The sequence below is a fragment of the Callorhinchus milii genome, unplaced genomic scaffold (assembly GCF_018977255.1).
Source record: "Callorhinchus milii isolate IMCB2004 unplaced genomic scaffold, IMCB_Cmil_1.0 Scaffold16, whole genome shotgun sequence".
Classification (NCBI taxonomy): domain Eukaryota; kingdom Metazoa; phylum Chordata; class Chondrichthyes; order Chimaeriformes; family Callorhinchidae; genus Callorhinchus; species Callorhinchus milii.
The window spans coordinates 3,641,038-3,662,449 of record NW_024704757.1 but is presented as its reverse complement, the minus strand read 5'-3'; the positions used below and the strand labels follow the sequence as shown (position 1 = coordinate 3,662,449).

Here is a 21,412-nt window from a genome sequence, read left to right as displayed (position 1 = left end):
TCAGGCACAACCTGAAGATGGGGAAGGAGGGAGAAAGGTGGAAGGATAGAGGAAGAGCGCCATAGAGTTTCAGGGCGTAGTGGCTGAAAGCACGGCTGCTGGTGGTGGAGCGGAGGGCACGAGGGGCAAGCAGGAAGCCGGAGCCAGTCGAGCCGAGGCAGTGGGTAGTAGACTGGGGAGTAAGCAGGTCGGTTGCTGAGTATCTAGGATCTAAGATTCTGTGTAGAGTAATACGGAGAAGGGTCCAGATTTTCTCAGTCTTCTCTGTGGTACTCACATCGAGCTCCTTCTGCCTGCTGTCCAGGCCCCATTTGCCCTCTGGCACCGTCCGCTCTGTAGCCAACTTCTTTTCGTACTCTGAGATCATGGTCTTCCCTTTCCGCAGACTGTTCACTGCGCGGTTCGCAGCCTTAACCCTGCAGAGGTCACATTTTGGGACATCATTCACAGTTCATGTTTCACCAGCCATCCGTCAAATCGAACGGTGAAACCGATACAATACAAAATGAAATTTGTGTAGCGCCTTTCACGTCTGGAGGACATCCCCAAGGCCACAGAACGCCCGGTGTCGAGCACAGTGTAGGTACGAACACAGAGAAAACAAAGGGCCCTTTGCTTCGAAGGACAGATCGCTTTGACGACACATACACTGTCACTACACTTAATAATAATAATCCTTGCATTTGATATAGCGCTTTTCACGTCGAGAGGACGTCCCAAAGCGCTTCACAGAATATACTGTAAAGTGAATTGACTGTATATTTGTGGGCGAAACGCGGCAGCCAATTGCGCACAGCAATGTCCCACAAACAGTCGCGGATTGAAAATGACCAATTTATTATTGTTTTGTTTTGGAGGGATTATTATTAGGCTCTGTGTGGAGTAAGGAAACTTGCCCAAGGTTTCGCCCTCTGCCTGGAATTGAACTCAGGTCTCTCACTTACAAAGCGAGTGCTCTAACCATTGAGCTACAGGACTCCACTTGACAACAATTCCCTGTAGAGCCCTCTGAGACTCATCTCAAAACCAAGCCAGCTTGGCTCAGTGGTAGCGCTCTGACCTCCGAGTCAGAAGCACGTGGGTTCAAATCCCTCACGTCGGGATTGAAGAGTAAATCCCGCTCTATGCTTTACATTAACGCTGGGATTTTCCTCCCTCCCAACGGGAGATGCGGTGACTTACTTCTCCTCGGAGCAGTTGAGCAGCAGGCTGACGTCCTCGAAGGTCTGGTTGGTGTTGTCCAAGCCCTCACGGAGCTGCGGAGCGCTGCTGTTCTGAGGCTTCTGTGCCAGGAAAGCCTGGACCTGACGCTCTTTGGACATCTTCTCGATCTCGAGCTTACCAATGTCCGTGCTGATGTTCTACACACAAACACAAACCATTTCCCGATCAATCAGCAGAGTCCAAATTACTCGTATTCTGTAACTGAACCCGGGGCCATAGCTTCAAGAGAATTGGCAAAAGAACCAGAGGGGAGATGAGAAGAATTTATTATTTTTTTTACTCAGAGAGTTGTTACGGTCTACGTTGCACCGTCTGAAAGATTGACGGAAACAGGTTCAGTAATAACTTTCAAAAGGGCATTGGATAGAAACTTTTGCAAGGATATGGGGAAAGAGTAGAGGGAGTGGGACTGATTGGGTAGCTCTTCCAAAGAGCCAGCACAGACGTGATGAGCCGAATGGCCTCCTTCTGTGCTGTAATATTCTATAAACATCCACAGGTGAGGATCCCCATATTTCCCCTCATCTCACAATTCCCCCCCACATCCCCCAAAAACAAACACCGTCTCCCCACAACACCCCGCCTCCCCCACACACACACACACGTCCTGCCCCTCCGTACGTATCCATGTGCACACACACACACAGAGGTTTGAGTGCTCAGCAGTAACCCCTGACAGAATGGGGCTGTGTAGCTGCCTTTCCCTCACCGCCAGGTCCTGGATGCGGTTGTTGCTGTCCTGTAGAGGTTTGCTGTTATCCAGGGGGGGGCGGATGGTGCTCTGGATGGTGCTGCGCTGTTTATTCAGGTCCTCATTGATCTTGTTCAGATCTGCCACCAGTTTCGCCCCCTGCTTGTCCTCAACACCTGTGACAGACACCAAACACAGCACAGCCAGTCAGCGACACGCACACGCGCACGCACACACACACACACACACACACACAGCAGCAACAAGCAAAACAGTGGACGGAATTGTGTGTAATTGACTTCGACGGAAAGAAAATGTTATTACTTGACACGGGCTGGAGAGCTGGGCTCTTTGTGGCTGTGAAAAGATGAGAGAGAGAGAATACAATGAGATGACATCAGGAAACACAGACGGGATACAACAATTACAACAGTCCTGATTCTTTCTCCCCACCCCCCCCGCACCCCCATTTCCCCCAACCCCATCCCCAAACCCACCCTCTCTGTCTCAGCCCCTCTCCCTCCATCTCTGAGACAAACCCAAGCCTGGTGAGTTCTGGAGAGGGGGCGAGTGGGGGGGGGCGAGGGGTGGGGGGTGCTTGAGGGAGGGAATTCCAGGCAGTGGGGGCGGGGGCACAATAGTTGAAATCTCTTCTTGGCTTGCGAGAGGGTGGGGGGGGTGGGGGGGGGGAGATAATGGATGCACAACACTGCCGTCCCTGCCCTCCCCGCACCACCATGACCTCCCCCTGAGCCCCTCTCCCTCAATCTCAGCCCCTCCTCCTCCCCCTCAGGCCCTCCCCTTCAGTCTCAGCCCCTCCTCCTCCATCTCAGCCCCTCCCCCTCACTTCCAAGGGGTCCGATGAAGGGCTCCGAGCCGCAAGATGAATGGTATAACGGTTTAACGTCTCACCTCCAACAATGCAACCCCCACCCAGCGCTGCTTTAGAGTTCAGCTTAGACTATGTGAGTTCCAGACCTGATCTGGGACTTGAGCCCATAACCTTCTGACTCAGAGGCGAGAGCGCTACCACTGAGCCAAGTGTCGTTGTTGGGCTATAATCCCAATCGCTGTCACTCCCTCTCGCCCTCGGGGTGTATATATCTCAGAACCTGTCTCTCTCTCTTTCTCTGACCCTCATTAGGGCAGTTAGAACACAAACCTGACTGGATGCCCGGCTTCAGCTCATTTAATCGTTTCTGGAGGCCGTTTTTGACTCTGTTCATCTTCTGTTTGATGTCCTTGTATTGGTTGGCAATTCTGGCAACGGAAACGTCAGGAATGAGACAAATGGCAGGAATGGGGGGGAAATGAACACGTTCACATTCCGGTCAAAAAATGACTCGTCAAGTCATCGTGTGTGAAAATCAATACATATGAAGCCAGTCCCCAATCAACCTGTCTCAACATTTTATAATAATAATAATCCTTGCATTTGATATAGCGCTTTTCACTTCTTCTCGACATCTCAAAGCGCTTCGCAGAATAGACTGTAAAGTGAATTGACTGTATATTTGTGGGTGAAACGCGGCAGCCAATTGCGCGCAGCAGCGTCCCACAAACAGTCGTGGGTTGAAAATGATCAATTTATTATTGTTTTTGGAGGGATTAGTTGATAAACATCTTCCTGACTCAGCGGCCTTTAAAAACATGGCGATCCATTTTTGTGTTGGTCAGCCGTGTGTCTGACACATGCAGAAACCCATCACCGTTGCTTAAGAGTATCCAAACTAGACTGAGAATTCCACACATCCCACCTACACATGGAAATCCCAGAGATAAGATTGTTGGAATGGAATTCCTCTCTCTCTCTCTCTCTCTCTCCCCCTGGAGGGACACATCCTGTTTACCTAATTCCAGAAAGTATTAGGCGCAGGTTGGCAAGACCCAAGGATTGGGGACCCCAGAGTGTGCGTTGGGGTAACTGCTGGAGTCTAACCAGCTAAACCCACAGAGCTCGCCATTGAGAGCACTGTCTGGAGAATGAAGGAAACAGCAAATCTTTTGCCAAATGTAAATTCTGTTCAGGGGATGATAATTTGATGGATATAAATTACCTTTATGATAAAGAGCACAGATACCATCTGATGGACTGTGATAAACATGGATTTGCTCCCATAAGTGAGGACAATAATACTACAATAATAATCCTTGTATTATATATAGCATCTTATCACGTAGTTGAGGCATCTCAAAGCACTTCACAGAATATACTGCAAAGTGGAGTGACTGTGTATTTTGTGTGCGAAACGTGGCAGCAAATTGGGCGGTGTAAAGTCAGGGTCAGGAGCCCAGCAATTTGAGCTGCGATTAGACGAGCCAGGGCTCTTCAGTCTCCAGAGAAAACAATTCCCAGACAGAGGGGAACTCCTGGAGGTGTGTAACATTTTAAAAGGGATTGAAAGAATAAACCCAGATCAATACTTCAGGATGCACCGAGACAGTAGAACAAGAGGACATTGGTTTAGAGTTGCAAAGTTTAGAGTCGCCACTGTTAAGCCTTTCGAGACGCTGCCTTGTGTGAAGGCCGCTGTATAAATGCAAGTTGTTGTTTTTGCGGGAGTAAAGGGGGCAATTTCAGGACAGGAAGCGTCCTTTACCCAGAGGGTAATTAACAACTGGAACCAGGAAGGGTGATTGAGGACAGGGCATTGGGTGGGACTCGTTGAAAAAGTTGCTTGATGCTGTCATGGGTTTGGGGGTGGGGGTGGGAGGAGAGCGGGGAGAGGATGGAGGAATGGGGGAAATGGGTATTCTGGAGGAATCCTTCAATTGCTAAGAGATGCTGCCCTGCCTGAAGGGTGCAATCTAAAACATACAATGCAAGTTGTTGTTGTTATTGTTATGAGATGGAATGAGCCAAAGAGCCTCCCTCATCCAGACCGACTCGCGATCCTGTGACTTACTCGTCTGCGTTGGCCACAGCCTCCTGGTCAGTGGGTGGGATGACAAAGCAGACAGATGGAGCGTTGAGCTTGCGGGCAGCGTGGTCTGACACCTCCCAATGGGTAGGGCTGAGCTTCTTGTTCAGGGAATACTTCTCCCCGCGATGCACTCGACCCTGTCAGAACAAACAAAAAACAGCACATTTACTAACAACTTGAGTAGGTGAGGGGAGACACCCACCTGGTGAGGACTCACTCTCATCCTCCTGGCATTTCACAGTGTCTGCAATGTGGCTAATTATTAACCACAGCCTGAATTTTGGAGCCGGGATTTCTTTCGAATCAACAGAAAAGCAGCTCTGGTCCAAAGTGGGAGCATATAATAAAGCTCGTCAGTATCGGATCTAAAGGGCGGTTAGGATGAACTCCTTAACATAGGGAGGGGGTGAGATAGTGGAGCTCACTGCTGGTTCTTTTTTATATACACACATACTCAAAGAATTGTTAGGCTGTTGGCCTTGGGACACAAATGCAAGGATTATTATTATTATTATTATTATCCTGCTGACGTGAAAGGCACTATACAAATGTAATTTTGACGTTGGTTTTGTTGTTGTTGTTGGACGCCTGCAAGGGGCAGGGATCGAGACAGGATCTATTGGCTTTCAAGATAGATATCTACAAAAAGAATAAATCTGCAGAAGAATGAGGGGGGCCGGGGAGGGGGGAGAGGCATCATCAATGGGACTGTAGGGATCACTCTTCCAAAAAGCGGCACAGATATGATGGTCCAAATGGCCGTCTTCTGTGTGTAGAATTCTCTGGATGTCTAATCGATAACAAGGGGCAATATCTGGATATGAATTAATTGGATAGAATCATAGTTTTGAAGCACTTGACTATGTGATTTTGTACTACATTTAGAGAGTTGCCATTAAACCTCTTGATGAACACAGCCACTTGTGCTTTGGTTCCTTCACAAACCCAGTGAGAGGAAGGCTGCAATAAAGCGATCGCTCACCCCTTCAGCGTCAATGTCACACAGCGCCTCCACGGGGATTGGCTTGGGAGGGATTTGGCGGCGAAACTTGAGAGGGAGAACCTGCTGGCTGTGTTTTTGGAGACTTTTCACCACTTCCTCGTGTTTGTCCAGTGCTCGATCCTGGTCCTGCAGAGAAGAGGAGGAGAAATCAGGTTAACAGGAACCGAATGATCCGTCTGTTGTCAGTCCCTAGAACCAAACCGCCTCATTCTGTCAAGTGTACATCATCCTATCCTTCGAATCTCTTTGTGCTCCTGCCATTACTCTCACTCTACCCCCATTCTCGCCTGCCGGCACTCTATTCCTCCGCCTCAGCCCTGCTGCTCGTTCCTCACTCCCTGCGCCATGGAGTCCTGTAGTGTAGTGGTTAGAATGCTTATCTCGCAAGCAAGAGGACCTGGGGTCGATTCCCTGGTGGGGCAGGACCTGAAGCAAGTTCCTATTACTTCACACGCATCTGCTTTCCTAATTTATCTAAACGACCGTGTTTCAGGCCGGGCTGAGGTCTCAGAATACTCTTAACACTGAAACCAGAACACATTTCAAAAGTTAAATAGAAATCTTTATCGCTTTCACTGCATACTCATCCGGTTCCATTACTCTCACTCTACCCCCAATCTCGCCTGCCGGCACCACCCTTCCTCTGTGACCTCCTAAGCCCCTACCAACCCGCCCGTTCCCTCCACTCAGCCGGCTCTGGCTGCTCCACGTCCCCCGACTCACCCGCCCCACCATCGGCGGGAGAGCCTTCAGCCACTCTGCCCCCAAGCTCTGGAATTCCATCCTCCAATCACTCCTCCTCGCCCCCTCCTTAGCCTCCTTCAAGTCCCGCCTCAAGACTCTCCTCTTTCACCATGCCATCGGCCACTCCCCTCCCCCTCCCCTCCCTTTCCCCCCCAGCTCGGGTCTGAAATGCTGTACTCTGTCCACTGCCTTGGGATGTCCTCCCGACGTGAAAGGCGCTATACAAATGTAATCTTGTTGTTGCTGTTGTTGTTATTACAGGGCTGTACAACACCATTGTAGCCCTCAAGCCTTTGTCTGAGATCAGCTGAAGCAGCCACATAATTTCCAGATGCAAAAGATTCAGCTACGAATCTCCCTTAACAGTAAGTTGATCAGCCTCTGAGTGCAAAGGTCCCAGTGTGACTTGGGTTTGTCTTTCGGCTGTTCTCAGAAGAAGCCGCCTCACTTACTTCCAAATTGCGAAGCAGGGTCTGCAGCTGGTGCTGGTCCTTGTACTCGGGGTTGAAGTTATGATCCAGGTCATTGTCCACTCTCTTCAGAAGGTCCTGCACCTCCTTTGCATCCTTGTGAAACTGTGAGGTTAAAGAGAAAAGAACACAACATTCACTGAATAAAGCAACACACCACGGCAAATCTGTGGATTGGTTGATCTGTTGACTGAAGGATAGCTATTTGTTAGGTCAAGGTATTAAGGGATATGGGGCAAGAGCGGGTAGTTGGACTTGAGCTACAGATCAGCCATGATCTTGTAAAATGGCGGAACAGGCTCGAGGGGCTGAATGGCCTACTCCTGTTTCTATGTTTCTAATTCACATTGACACAATCACTGGTGTCAGATCTCCCTCGACAGCTTTGGGTGATTGAGATCAGAGGCCTGTTTCACATCATTATGGGTTTCATTCGGGTGGGGTGTTTGGGGGGGTGACGGCTGTTGTGAGACAGTTCCAGGACTCCCAGTTCTGGTACCTTGTGGGCACATTCTGGGGTCCCCAAGCCTTGATTATTGCCAACCTGCGCCTAATATCCAGAATTAGGTAAGCAGGAAGCGTCCCTCCAGGGAGAGAGAGCCCATTCCATTCCAGCAATCTATCTCTGGGATTTCCATGTGGAGGTGGGATGTGTGGAATTCTCAGCTTGGTTTGGATATTGTTAAGCACAGTGATGGGTTTGTGCTCGCGTCAGACACTCGGCTGACCCCAAAAAAGTACCTTATGGTAATCCTCCATGTTCTTCAGATGGTTCTCCTCACAGATCAGCAGGTTTAAGTACTCTTTCCAATCAGCGTGGACGGCCTCCATGTGAGCCTGGTGATGGAGTGAGAGGAACAGACATCAGCACTAATAGCACCACACACCACTCAACACAAACCAATGCCTTCAGCAGCACCAGGACTACACACAAACTTCAGGTAATATCTCACAGACAATGAGGGCCTCATTTGTTTAAACTCTAGCGGTTACACCACCCAACACACACCCTGTGGTCTCCAAGCCTTGGCTCTCGCCAAGCTCTCTTGATCCTCTCTGGAGTTAGGTAAACAGGGTGTGTCCCTTCCAGGGAGAGAGTGCTCTGGGATGTTACCCTGCATGATGGGTTGCTCTATAAATGCACAAGTTGTTATTGTGCTCACTCCAACCCAGGCACGGGGAAATGTCCACGTGTAAGTAGCATACATATGTGGAACTGGCAGCTTGGTTTTGGCACTCTTTAGCACGCTGATTGGTTTCTGTGTAGGTCACGCACCCAGTGACTCAAAAAAACCTTTGTGTAGTCTGCCCGGCTTATGCAGACAGGCTGAGCTGGGGTCCCTCGATGGGGAGCCTGGGATTACCTCGATGGGGTTCTTTCCGGGGTGATTTGCCTCCAGCAGTTTGTTACCATCTTGGTGGAGTTTGGTAATCGTGGCCTCTTTGGCTTCCAGGTTTCGGTTGACGAAATTCTGCAACCAATAAAGACAATGTCGGTGAGATGAAGAGAGGGAACCAGCGGCCATTCACATACAAGGTCCCTGTGAGCGTGTGTTTCCTGATGATGATAAAATCAACTTCTACTAAAAAAAAAGCAGCTCTTAAAATCCCTGGTCACCGTGGTTACCTCGTACTGCCGGTGTCGGTTCTTATAGTCCAGGTTCCGGTCGCTGAAGTCGCAGTTCATCCGGTCTCTCTGCTGCGTGTCCATCCAGTACAACTCATTGGTGCATTGCTGCATGTAATCCCGCAGCGAGGTAAGATCTGTCTGCCGCTGCTTCGTCACCGTCTGTCAATCAAAACAATGTCACTCAGCGCGGATTTCTCCTGCTCCTGACTGCCCCCCACCCCCCGACCCCTTAACAGGAGCTGTGAAGTCCTGTAGTGTCGAGAGGACTCGGGTTAGATTTCCGGACGGGGCAAAACCTGAGCAAGTTTCCTCACTCCACACACTTTTGTTTACCTCTCAGTAAATAGGAACTGGGGCGGGGGGGGGTAATGGTGTGTGAAGCTGGGTGGGAGGTGGGGTAGAGGCTGGACTGACCTTCAGTTTGTTGTATTTGACCTGGAGCCCGCTGATGTATTGCTGGGGAGAGAAGAAAGGGAAAAAACCTTCAGTAAAAATTTCCCGTTAACTCAAGAAAAGAATCTTCAATGTAGATGCTGCGGAGTGAGACTCCCCCAGAGCTTCACACCATCCCAAACCACAGCAGCAAGGCTCTGAGCAGCTCTAACCAGAGAGAATTCTACTCAATTAATCGCTCACTGAATGGGGCTGAGACAGTAAACCCAGGACAACAACTCTGGTTGCATCAAGACAGGAGAACAAGAGGCCACAGAATAGAGGTGTAATAAACAACAACAAGAACTTGGATTTATATAGCGCCCTCCACCCGGACGGCATCTCAGAGCGCTTTACAGTAACGGATCCCGGGCCGAGCCAGGGGGAGGGGGAGGAAGGTGCCCAAAGGCCCGGTCGAAAAAATAGGTCTTTAGCCGAGACCTGAAAATAGGAAGAGTGGGAGCGAGGCGAAGGGAGTGAGGAAGGGAGTTCCAGAGCCTCAGGGCATAGTGGCTGAAGGCATGGCTGCCAATGGTGGAGCGGAGGACTCGGGGAACAAAGAAGAGGCCAAACCCGATAGAGCGAAAGCAACGGGCACTGCTGTGAGGAGGGAGGAGGTCAGAGAGGTTGGGGGGGTGCAGAGGATTGGAGAGATTTGAAGACAAGGGTGAGGATCTTGAAGTCGATCCTCTCTGGGTCAGGCAGCCGGTGCAGTCTGGCCAGGACTGGGGTAATCGGGGAGCGGAGTTTGGTGCGGGTAAGAATGCGGACGGCAGAGTTCTGGATTACTCCGTGTAATAAAGGGGTATTTCAGGACAGATGCCAGGAAATGTTTCTTTAACGATCAGAACAGAATGGCCAATCAGGATGATTAACTGTGGTTTTAGTTGCTTAAAGTCTAGGAAATGCCCCCCCAGTACACACTGTGGAGTCCCCGAGCCTTGGCTCATTCCGACCTGCACCGAATACGGAATTGGGTAAGTAGGTGGGTGTCCCTCTGGGGAGAGAGTGCGCATTCCATTCCACATTCCCATGTGTAGGCCGCGAACGTTGGTGGAACCTTTGTCTGAGTGGAACTTCTTAAGCACAGTGATGGGTTTCTGTGTCTCAGTCACCCAGAGCCCAAAAGAACTGGTTAAATGTGTTATGACATGTGTTGGGATCTTGTACAGCACCATTTGACCCCTGGAAAAGAAGCACGTCGCCTGCTGCAGCCTCACCGAGTCCTTGTTTTTGTTGATGTGATCTCCAATTGCTTCCACCTCATTACTGAAGACATTGTGATGTTCCACTTGCTGCTCCACAGACGGCAGGTCATTCCCAAAGCCTTTGTTATTCAGTTCCACCTGAAAGTACAAATGGGAGACTGGTGAGAAGGGTCAGAAGGGGTGAGAAGGGCAGAAGTGGTGAGAAGAGTAGAAGGGCTGAGAAGGGCAGAAGGGGTGAGAAAGGTTAGGAGAGGTGTGGGGGTCAGGAGGGGGGAGAGGGGCATGAGGGCTGAGAAGGTCAGGAGGGGTGAGAAGGGCAGGAGGGTGAGAGGGAGAAGGAGGGTGAGAAGGGCAGATCACCTACACATAGAGAGGAAGTCTCAAAGCTTCAGAGAGTTTACTGTAAACTACAGTCACTGGGTTATTTGGCAAACACAGTAGCCAGTCGCCCACAGCAATGTTCCACAAATAGCCGTGGGGCGAGTGACCAATTTTATTTGGGGATTGTTGGCCAGCACACCAGGAGAGAGAGAGAGAGAGAAACTCCCTTTTCCTTTGGAAGAGCACCGTGGGATCTTTTAACGTCCACCCGAAAAGGCAGACGGGACCTCGAGGGACGGCACTGCAGACAATTCAGAGCTCCCCCACCAGCGCTGCACTGGAGCGTCAGCTTAGACGACATGAGTTCAAAGACCCGACCCGAGCTTTGAACCCTCGACCTCGCGAGTGTGCTACCTGATGGAGGCAGGCCAGCAGGCCAGGCCGTCCCACCGGTGTGCGCTGCTACTAACCAGGTCAGTGCGAGTTTTTCCGGAGTGACTCCGCGTCACATGGACTCGCTCTGGACGGATGGGACGTGGAGTCTCTCCCGGAATCACAGAGTGTTGCTCTCACCTGCTTCTCGTCGATGAGCTTGGACCAGTTAATGCTGGGGCTGCTCGATGTATTGTAGATCTTCTCACGTTCCACTTTCAGCTTGTCAACTCGTCTCTGCAGCTGCTTGATACTGAGGGGAGAGCGGGTCAGTTACTGAGGGCAACACAGGGCTTCATCCCAGAGAGCTAATGTGTGTAGGTGTGTGTGCCGCGGGGATGTGGGGGGCTGTGTGTACCACAGTGTGTGTGGGAAGGGGGCTGTGTGTCGGGGGGTTTGGCTGTGTGTGTGTGGGGGGGTGGGCTGCTGTGTGTGTATCAGGGGATGTGCGTGACTGTGGGTGGAGATCTGTGTGTGTGTGTGGTGGGGGGTCTGTGTGTACCACAGTGTGAGGGTTCGCACTTACTCCTCCACTATCATGGCTCCCTGTGGGTGTTTTTTCTCATTGGCGTTGTGAGCGTCGGTGTGAAGCCCCTTCAGCAGCTCGTTGGAGTCCGCGATCTTCTTGTCGGTGGCTTCACGGTACAAATACTCCTTCCCCTCCGTCTTCCTCCTCACATCCTGGGGGAGGGGAAACAAAGGCAATAGCTGATCCCAGGCTCCTCTCTGTACATCTCACCCCCCAAACAAACCCACCACAAGCAGACAAACACCCTCCTTCTCATCCGCACTCCGCGAGTGTTGGTTGTTTGAGAGACTTTGGTGTCCCCAAGCCTTGTCTCTCACCAACCTACGCCTAATACTGTCCGGAATTAGGTAAGCAGGATGCATCCCTCCAGGGAGAGAGAGTAGCATTTCATTCCAGCAATCTATCTCTGGGATTTCCATGTTTAGGTGGGATGCGTGGAATTCTCAGCTTGGTTTGGATACTCTTAAGCAACGGTGACGGGTTTCTACACGTGTCAGACGCCTGGCTGAACAAAAAAAGTAAGCTGGAACCACAGCATTAATATAATCTGCCCCCGAGACTCAATGCAAAACAAAGAGCAAAGACTCCAGCTGTCATTGGAGAACACCAGCAGCAGTTTGCATTGATATGGGCAGGAAGCAGGGATACAGGGCCCATCGCCGTGTGTTGTGACGCCCATACCTCAGGCTGGGGTGGGGGTGGGGGATGGTGTTGGGGGATGGGTGCCTGCAGTCTCGTCCAGTAACAACTGCTATCAGTAGCTATTTACATATCATGTTCAATGGGGGGAGGAGAGCACTGGAAGAGAGGATAGAGGAGGAGAATTCATCGGGTTTTTAAATTGATGAGAGAGGTTAGGGTCAGGAAGGGGGGTCGGGGAGGGAGGTTGGGGTCGCGGAGGGAGGTCAGGGTTGATGAGAGAGGTTAGGCTGCTCACCCCCATTAACCAAATTATGTTCCACTTGGGAACGAGGGTTGGCCCCGCAGACAGGCCCCTCCCCCTCATCCCAAACTCTATCCCCAAATTGTCACAAGACAACGTGGATTTGAACATGTCTTCATGACCCAACGAGCAGGTCAGGTGATGGGATGGCCTCTGCAGCAGGGCAAGCCTGGCCTGAGCCTAGTGACCAGGTGCTCCCGTGAGAGTGTTCCAGAGTTTCAGGGCATAGTGGCTGAAAGCACGACCTCCGATGGTGGGGCAGAGGGTGCGAGGGACGAACAAGAGGCCGGTGCCGGTCGAGCGGAGGTACCACGTAGTGGATTGGGTGAGTGAGGAGATTGGAGAGGTAGGGAAGTGCCAGGGAGTGAATGGATTGAACACGAGTGTGAGGATCTTGAAGTCGACACTCGATCTTGGCCAAAAGGCCGAGAAGCGATTGCAACATGCAGCTCCAACTGCAGCCGACAGGAGCGGAGAAGAGAGCAGACATCAGCCTGCGTCCTAGTCACCGCGTGAATGTGAAGGAACGACGAGCGAGACTGTAACTAACCCACAGGCACAAAGTCAACCCACAGGACAGAACATCCAAAACACAGGGAGCAAGGAAACAGGATATCCGAATAGCCAGGTTAAGTGTAGAGTACATGGCATCCACGTGATCGATATGCCTCCCTCTCCTGTACAGGAAAACACCCCGATCAAAACCCTCATTGTTTGTTCCTGAATGTGACATCAATCGGCCTAGCTGGACACGGTCCCTGTCCAGGACTGAATGTTCTCTTTGCTGTTCTGGGGATTCAATTCATATCATTGTGCTATTACACCTCCGGGCAATTCATGTACTTTCTAAGCCACTGTCACCAAATCAGGTGGATTTTCTCACACCGTACAGCGAGGGTTGTGGTTGGGGGTGTGGTGTGCGGTGCGTGTGTTTTGTTGGGGTAGGGGTGGAATCAGTGCTATCAGAACAAGTCCAAAAGATTACATTATTGTGAAACGGCCTGAGGCTGTCCCACGCTTAATCCACAGAGAATTTGTGAAGCGTACAGTTGTTTTATTGCCTGAAGTCGAGGGCCCCTCAGTTGTGTCCCTGCCAAATACCAGCTTCAATCATCTCCAAGTTGTGAAACAGGGCTGATACTAACAGCGAGTGGGTGTAAGCAACATAAACCAATAAACACCACGCAGGGTGTCACCCACCCACATCTGAGATAATAAAGTGCGATTGGCCTCACCCTCTGGGAGCCTAACGCTGGGTGTAACCAATCACATCCAGGTAGAGTCATGCAAATCATTCACTGTAGCAATCCCAGCCGTCACTGTTTGTGGGCGTTTTAGAACACAACACAACACAGTACAACACAGCACCTTTCGTGTCAGGAGGACGTCCCAAAGCGCTGAACGGTCCAGTGTTGGCACCCGAGAGGAGGGGGCCAGGCGAGAGGGGAGGAAAGCATGCTCAGAGAGGAAGGTCTTGAGGTGGCTTTGAAGGGGCAAGGGAAGGGGGCGAGGCGAGGGAGGGGGGGAAGTGAGAGGTGAGGCAAGGGAGGGGGGAGAGTGGCAAGGGTGGGGAGAGGTGAGGGAAGGGGAAAGCGGCAAGGGAGGGGGGTGGGAGGGTGGTCGGGGGGGGGGCAGAGGTGAGGGAAGGGGGAGGGAGGAGAGGGGAGGTGAGGGAGGGAGGGTGGCGAGGGGGGGAGGGAGGCAAGTGGGAGAAGGAGGGAGGAGGTGAAGGGGGGAGAGAGGGAGGAGCGAGGGGCATTACCAGGAGTAGGTTGTCCTCGATGCCCACGATGTTGTTCTCCACAATGTCAGCTTTCTTTTGCACACTATCAATCAGCCGGCTGAGCTCCGAGGGCACCCTGTAACACAGCACAGCACACAGTGAGGGAGGCAGGAGCTGGGCAATACACTGCATGAGACTCTACCTGTACTACAGAATACACTGGTACAATACCATATACAAGTCCAAGGAAGAGCAAACAGATCTCAGCCACTGAACCAACAACTGTATCTCAAACCACTCGTCCCCTCAGAACATCCCTCACGCTGTCTCCCTGCCCTCGAGAAAAGTGGGCAGTGTGGGGATTGACCAGCAAAGCTATGCCTGTAAATGGGCCCAAAACACAATGCACTTTACATTTATAAAGCATACACCCGATTGTGTGTCAGCCTGGCTCACTGGTAGCTCTCTTGCCTCCAAGCCAGATGGTTGTGGGTTCAAATCCCACTTGGAGACTTTGAGCTCACAGTCTAGGCTGACGCTCCAATACTGTAGGGGTGCACAGCGTTGTTAGATGACACTATCCTTCGGATGAGATGTTAATCTGAAGTCCTGGTTGTCTCTTCAGGTTAAAGATCACGTGTCACTACGCAAAAAGAGAAGGGAGTTTGTCTCTCTCTCCCAGTGTCCTGGCCAACAATCCCTCCAGATACAATTGATCACTCACTCCATGGCTGGTGGGACATTGCTGTGTGCAAGTTGGCTGCTGTATTTGCTCACAGTCACTACACTTCACAGTACTTCTTGCGAAGCATTGTGAGACATCCTCCCACTGGGAAAGGCGCTGTGTAAAATGTGACAATTATTGGAATAAGGCAACAGCAACAACAGCTTGCACTTATACAGCGCCCTCCGTGCAGTGCAGCGTCTCAGCGTCTCGGTGGCCGTAAGCACGGTCGAACAGGAAAGTTTTCAGGCAGAACTTGAAAGAGGGGAGAGAGGGGGCAAGGCGAAGGGTTTGAGGGAGAGTGTTCCAGAGTTTCGGGGCGTAGTGGCTGAAAGCACCACCTTCGATGGTGGTGCGGAGGGTGCGAGATGAGCAGGAGGCCGGTGCCTGTTGAGCGGAGGCGCCGGGTGGTGGATTGGGGAGTGAGGAGGTCGGAGAGGTAGGGATTATATTATAGCCATCCCAGTTCCTGACCTGAGAGGTCTCTCTGCCAGCAGCTGTCTCGTCACCGCTTCCTGTTACAGCGGTTTGATAATCTCAACTCTAATTCTCAACAACACTGCAGCATGTGTGCGAGTGTCAGGGCACGGTTAAACCACACTGTAGCTTCAAATATCCTCAATAACATTCACATGACCGATCTGCAGCCTAGTTGATCTCACCTTTCCAGATATATCCAGCCTCCTCGCCTCCCATTACATCATCAAGCCGTTTCATACATGAGTCCCAGTCTCCCGGCCTCAACCACCCTTTCTGGTAACCCTGTTCCAGTCGTTGATTACTCACTAGGTAAAGAAATACTTCCTGGTGTCTGTCCTGAAATTGCCCCTTTAAAACTCTAAGCCCACGTCTTTGTTGAATCAACGATTGCACATAATTATACATTACGTTTTCTTGAAAATTTCCAGAATTTAATAAATCCCTTCTCCTCACCCTGCCCCACTCTCAACAAAAAGATGGCACCTCTAACAATGCAATGCATCCCCAGCACTCTACTGGATCGTCAAAGTCCCAGTGTGGGTCTTAAGCCCCTAACCTCGGACTCAGAGGCGAGAGCGCTGTTCATCGTGACAGGTCGATATGTTCGAAACCAATGAATTCTATCCATTACTGAGGTTTGCTTCATTGCTGTTATTGCTGTTTGGCTTCGCTGTATGTAAACTGGTTGCCACGTTCGCCTAAAAAAATCCCAGTGAATCCTGTGAAGCTCTTTGAGATGTCTCGACCAAGCAATAAGGCACGATATCAAATGCAAGGATTACTGTCACGATGGGACACTGCTGTGCGCAATTGGCTGCCCCGTTTCGCCCACAAAATACACAATTACAGTATATCCTGTGAAGAGCTTTGAGATGTCTTGAAGACGTGATCAGGTGCGATATCAAACGCAAGGACTATTATGATTATTATACGATCAAATGCAATTCTCAGTGCGGTGACTGTGAAGGACAATCAAGGGTTAGTTAGGCTGCGGTACGCTGTAAAGGAGGGGAGGTGGATGTGTTTGGAGAAAAAATACTTTAAATTCCAGGGTTAAAGAGAGGTTGGGTGAAATTGGACTTTAAAACCAGTTCCTCTTAAATTGCCAACGTCCTACCGATGTGGTGACACGCCTCTCTCCCTGCATTCCCCACATTCCTGCACTCAACGACTCCACCCTGAGCCAGTCGGTCACCTCCTCAATGTCCAGGGCGTGCAGAGTTGTTTTATAGTCCTCTCTGCTCCACTCTTTCCTCTCCTCTCCTCAGGGAGCTGAGCCATGCTACACAACAGAGTGTTCACAAAGTCCTCTTACCCCCATGTTTATTTCCTACAGCGCAGTGACCAACAAGTGAAATGCGTGGAAGAATTGTGTACAGAAATGCTTAATTGTATCCCGTACAGGTGTTTAAGCGTATTTAGACGTCCAGAGGATGGGCGTGAATGAGTGAAATGGCAGATAATGATCCATCACCATGTCCACGGCCACATCTTTTGTAACTTGGATACCAAAGCGAAATGCATCGCTGACAGCTCCTTTCAGCTCTGACTTGTGCAAGGCTTCACCCTGCCCGGGAATTGAGCCCGGGTCCTTTCGCTTATAATAATAATCCTTGCATTTGATATAGCGCTTTTCACGTCGGGAGGACATCCCATAGCGCTTCACAGAACACATTGTAAAGTAAATTGACTGTATATTTGTGGGCGAACGCGGCAGCCAATTGCGCACAGCAATGTCCCACAAACAGTCATAGATTGAAAATGACCAATTTAATTATTGTTTTTGGTTTTGGAGGGATTATTATTACTCTGTGTGGAGTAAGGAAACTTGCCCAAGGTTTCGCCCTCTGCCTGGAATTGAACTCAGGTCTCTCACTTGCAAAGCGAGTGCTCTAACCACTGAGCTACAGGACTCCACAAAGCTTGCGAGGTGAGAGCGCTACCCGGTACGTTACAGGACGTCACAACATTGTCACACTGTGGCTATCGAGGACAGTCACCACCCGGCACATTGATCACAAGCCACAGCTGCCACCATCACTGTCACACTCCTTGTTCCTCACTGTGTCAAACCAGATTGTGAATTTCACAACAATGTCTGTTGGGGGTGTGGAAGGGGGAATCCTCTGATGGAGCGGGTGGGGTGGGTGGAGTTGGGGGAAGGAGGGGAATAATAATAGCAATCCTTGCATGTGAGATAGCACCTTATCAGGTCGTTGAGACGTCTCAAAGTGCTTCACATGATATACTGTAAAGTGGCTTCACTGTATATTTTGTGGGTGAAATGCGGCAGCCAATTACGAACAGCAGCGTCCCACAAACAGCTGTGTATTGAGTCATCAAATTATTTTGGGGGGGGATAATTACCCCCAGAAAGTGATCCGCCAATCGACTAAAAACCAGGTTCCTATTTACTGCCAAATAAACAGAGATGTGTGGAGTAAAGAAACTTGCCTAATGTTTTGCCCCGCCCGGGAACAGAACCCGTGTCCTCTCGCTTGCGAGGCGAGCACGCTAACCGCTACACTACAGGACTCCACTACCGGTGGCGGGTGTCAGGGTGGGGGGTGGGGGAACGGAAGGGGTTGGGAGGGGGGTGGGGGGGAATCCTTTGTCGGGTGGTGGGGGTAATCCTCACTGGGACAGCGTGTAAAATCGTGCTATGTGGAGTGCCTGCGAACTGGTTTGGGCGTCAGGTGTAACACCTGCCCAGAGAATTCAGAAGCTCTGAGAAGCAGCCGTCATTCTGCCCCTTACCCCCGAGAGGAGTAAACACAGGGTGTGGCGAGCACACGGGCGGGGAGTGAGGAGATCAGATTAGATGAATTACGCACTGTTATTACTGTCTCTCGTTACACCGGCTCCTGGTTACAAGGGATTGCAGGAGTTTCAGAGTTTGGACCAGAATGTGGTCAAACCTGTTGGGCCTCTCACAGCTGCTAACACCCAGTAAACAGTGCCCTGGGTTTGGTCTGTGCTGCATTCCCTTCAGCTCGGTCACAAAACCCAGCCAAGACCCCAGCCAGCCAGCGTAGTCTTTAACTGTGCCCGTTGCCCGGGGTTGCCACGTGGCAGGTGTTTGCCCGTCCTGGCTGGGCTATTACCCACCTTGGCGGTCGCCAGTTAACAAAAATTGCAGGTGTCACCTGTTAATGTCACTATTCGATCTTTCATTCAAATCCCGGCTCTGTCGATTTGTGCAAATCGTCTGATTTTTAGCTCGCCCACCCACCCCCTCGCTCGCCCACACACCCCCTCGCTCGCCCACCCACCCCCTCGCTCGCCCACCCACCCCCTCGCTCGCCCACCCACCCCCTCGCGCTCCCACCCACCCCTTCGTGCTCCCACCCACCCCTTCGCTCACCCACCCCCACGCTCACCCACCCCACGCTCCCACACACCCCCTCGCTCACCCACCCCCTCGCTCACCCACCCCCTCGTTCCCACACACCCCCGCGCTCACCCACCCCCTCGCTCCCACACACCCCTCATTCACCCACCCCCTCGCTCCCACACACCCCCTCACTCACCCACCCCCTCGCTCCCACACACCCCTCACTCACCCACTCTCACCCACCCGCTCCCTCCCACACACCCGCTCGCTCACCCACCCCCTTGCTCCCACCCACCCCCTCGCTCGCTCGCTCACTCACACACATCCTCATTCACTCACTCACCCACCCACCTACCCACTCACTCACTCACTCATTCATTCACTAACTCACTCACTCACCCACCCACTCACTCATTCACTCACTCACTCACTCACTCACTCATCCACACCGTCACCCAACCACAAGGAACCATTTGCTAAGGAGTGTCTGCAACATTATTTACAGTTCCACCCAGCTCAGCGAGGAATTCAGGGCAATTTTACAACAATGTACAATATAGTCAGGCGGGCCTCGGTGGGACCCGGGGCCCCAAACCGGCAACACCGGTTCGTGTGTCAGCACGTCGGCAGCAGCGTGCTCCCCTCAGGCCTCTCAGGATCTAAACGTGTGTGTTTAACTAGGAAAATATCCATCTCCTCCCTCTCCCCCCGGCTCGTTGTCAGACTCCGCCACTGTGAAGAGCTCCGGGATGCTATATGAATGCTAGTTTTTGTTGTAGCTCACTGACTGGGGGAAGGTAACGTTTAGCAAAGGCAGCTGGCACGCTCTTGTTCAGCAATATAGTGGAGGCAGGGGTTTGTGTCGTGTTAAAATAATCGTTGCATTTTATATCAAGTCAAAACATCTCAAAGCACTTTGCATGTTATTGCTGTGAAGTGCAGTGCCTGTGTATTTGGAGGCAAGAGCAGCAGCCAATTTGCACACAGCGACGTCCCGTGAAGGGAATGTCTAAAATTGAGGATTGTCGACCGGGATACAAGGAGAGAGAAACTCCCTTTGCTTTTCCAATAGTGTCCTGAGATGGTTAGCATCCACCCGGACACAGACGGGACCTCGGTTTAACATCTCCCCTAAAGGACAGCAACTCCGACAATGTAGCACTCCCCTTGTATTGCGCTGCCCTCAGTCACAGACTCACTGTCCTCTCGGGAGAGACTACCTCAACAGCACCAATGTAGGGTTTCAACCCACAACCTTTTGACCCAGAGATCAGAGCCGGCTGAGCCAGGCTACATCACGTGGACAGTTTCACTGAAGAGCCTGAACTCAACATCGGGTGCAAGCCCACTGCAAACAAGCGAGGACAGGTGCTGGGAAACACAGATCATCCGTGCGAAGGAGCGAGAACACCATTTACTGGAGGCCTGGCACGTAAGGAATTACTGAGACGAACGATACTGAACCCCAAGATATTATTTACCAACATTTGCTTTTAGAAGGAATCAACACTTTAAAATAATTGTCACCCAGCACCTTGAGCGCTACCCTGTGTGATGGGCGCGAGACGTATGCAAGTTGTTGTTGTTTTTGTGGGTGCAGATTCCCACCACAAGATAACAGACAAATTGTGAAACTTCCAGGATTGTCCTGGACTGTGGGTTTCTCAGGATCCGAATCAGCTGAGGGTGGGACTCGACACTGAAGTCCATCACTGTCCATCCCAACAACCTGCTCCACAGCCAGGTTCCCAGCTGCACCCACACCCTGATGTTTGCACTGAGGGCAAAGGTTTTTGGAGAGTGAGGCAAGGGAGGGTGGGAGCTCACCCACACACTACAGTTGCACACAGTTATTTCCTTTTGAGTGACAAAATAAGTTTAACCATTAATCAGCCAAGCCTGTCTCTACGCCAGCAGCAAACAGCACAAACCAGCTGTCACTTTTTGTCACTCAAATGCCACAATCCTGACACCTGAGCTTTGATTTCAAGTTATAAATCGATCGGTCGAAGGACCAGCTGTTGAACAGTTACACGATTACTGGGAGGTTTCAAAGTAAAGAGAGTTTTAAGCAGAGTTCACTTATACATTAAAGATGATTCAGGGCGAGCTGAACCTGTTACTCACTTGGTTTTGGGCTGCTGCGAGCTCTTTTTGCTTTTAAACATCTTGCTGGTCGGGACGTGACGTTCAGACTATAAATCCTTTCACTCCACGACCGGCCCGATGCTGAGTTTCTGCTCTGGGGTGAGAGAGAGAGAGAGAGAGACAGACAGAGCTAGTTGCTGTGCTGTCTGGCTGGCTACCCGTGTGTGTGAGTGTACAGGTGAGCACACTGCCTTACCTGTCCCCTCCCACTCACACTTGCCCATTCACCCAACCCATTGGCCAGGCTCTCCGCCAACTTACTGATACTCTTCACCCTCCCCCCCCTCTCTCTCTCTCTCTCCCTCCCTCCCTCGTGGGATTGCTGTTGTTCCTGCACTGGCAGAAGGACTGGTTTGGTTCCATTCCTTCAACCCTTAAGCTCTGTCGCTCCTCTTTGCTCCTATCCCACATACAGCAATTCTCCCAACTCGCAGCTCTGGATTTTTAACAAA

General features: G+C 51.2%; 1 protein-coding gene across 1 annotated transcript in view; it reads right to left on the bottom strand.

Annotated features, from left to right (window-relative positions):
• ppl (periplakin) overlaps positions 1 to 21,082 on the bottom strand; it is a 28,835-nt gene extending 7,753 nt beyond the window's left edge. The window contains exons 1-17 of the mRNA XM_007904879.2: positions 20,940 to 21,082; positions 14,314 to 14,410; positions 11,606 to 11,760; positions 11,221 to 11,332; positions 10,339 to 10,464; positions 9,101 to 9,142; positions 8,684 to 8,845; positions 8,421 to 8,528; positions 7,798 to 7,893; positions 7,039 to 7,161; positions 5,822 to 5,968; positions 4,822 to 4,976; positions 3,078 to 3,175; positions 2,240 to 2,272; positions 1,934 to 2,091; positions 1,183 to 1,361; positions 278 to 416 (exon numbers count right to left, since the gene is read on the bottom strand). Of these exons, the coding sequence (XP_007903070.1) occupies positions 278 to 416; positions 1,183 to 1,361; positions 1,934 to 2,091; positions 2,240 to 2,272; positions 3,078 to 3,175; positions 4,822 to 4,976; positions 5,822 to 5,968; positions 7,039 to 7,161; positions 7,798 to 7,893; positions 8,421 to 8,528; positions 8,684 to 8,845; positions 9,101 to 9,142; positions 10,339 to 10,464; positions 11,221 to 11,332; positions 11,606 to 11,760; positions 14,314 to 14,410; positions 20,940 to 20,980 (1,971 nt within the window). The 5' untranslated portion in view covers positions 20,981 to 21,082. The remainder of the gene's footprint in view (positions 1 to 277; positions 417 to 1,182; positions 1,362 to 1,933; positions 2,092 to 2,239; positions 2,273 to 3,077; positions 3,176 to 4,821; positions 4,977 to 5,821; positions 5,969 to 7,038; positions 7,162 to 7,797; positions 7,894 to 8,420; positions 8,529 to 8,683; positions 8,846 to 9,100; positions 9,143 to 10,338; positions 10,465 to 11,220; positions 11,333 to 11,605; positions 11,761 to 14,313; positions 14,411 to 20,939) is intronic.
• Positions 21,083 to 21,412: the final 330 nt, after the last annotated feature.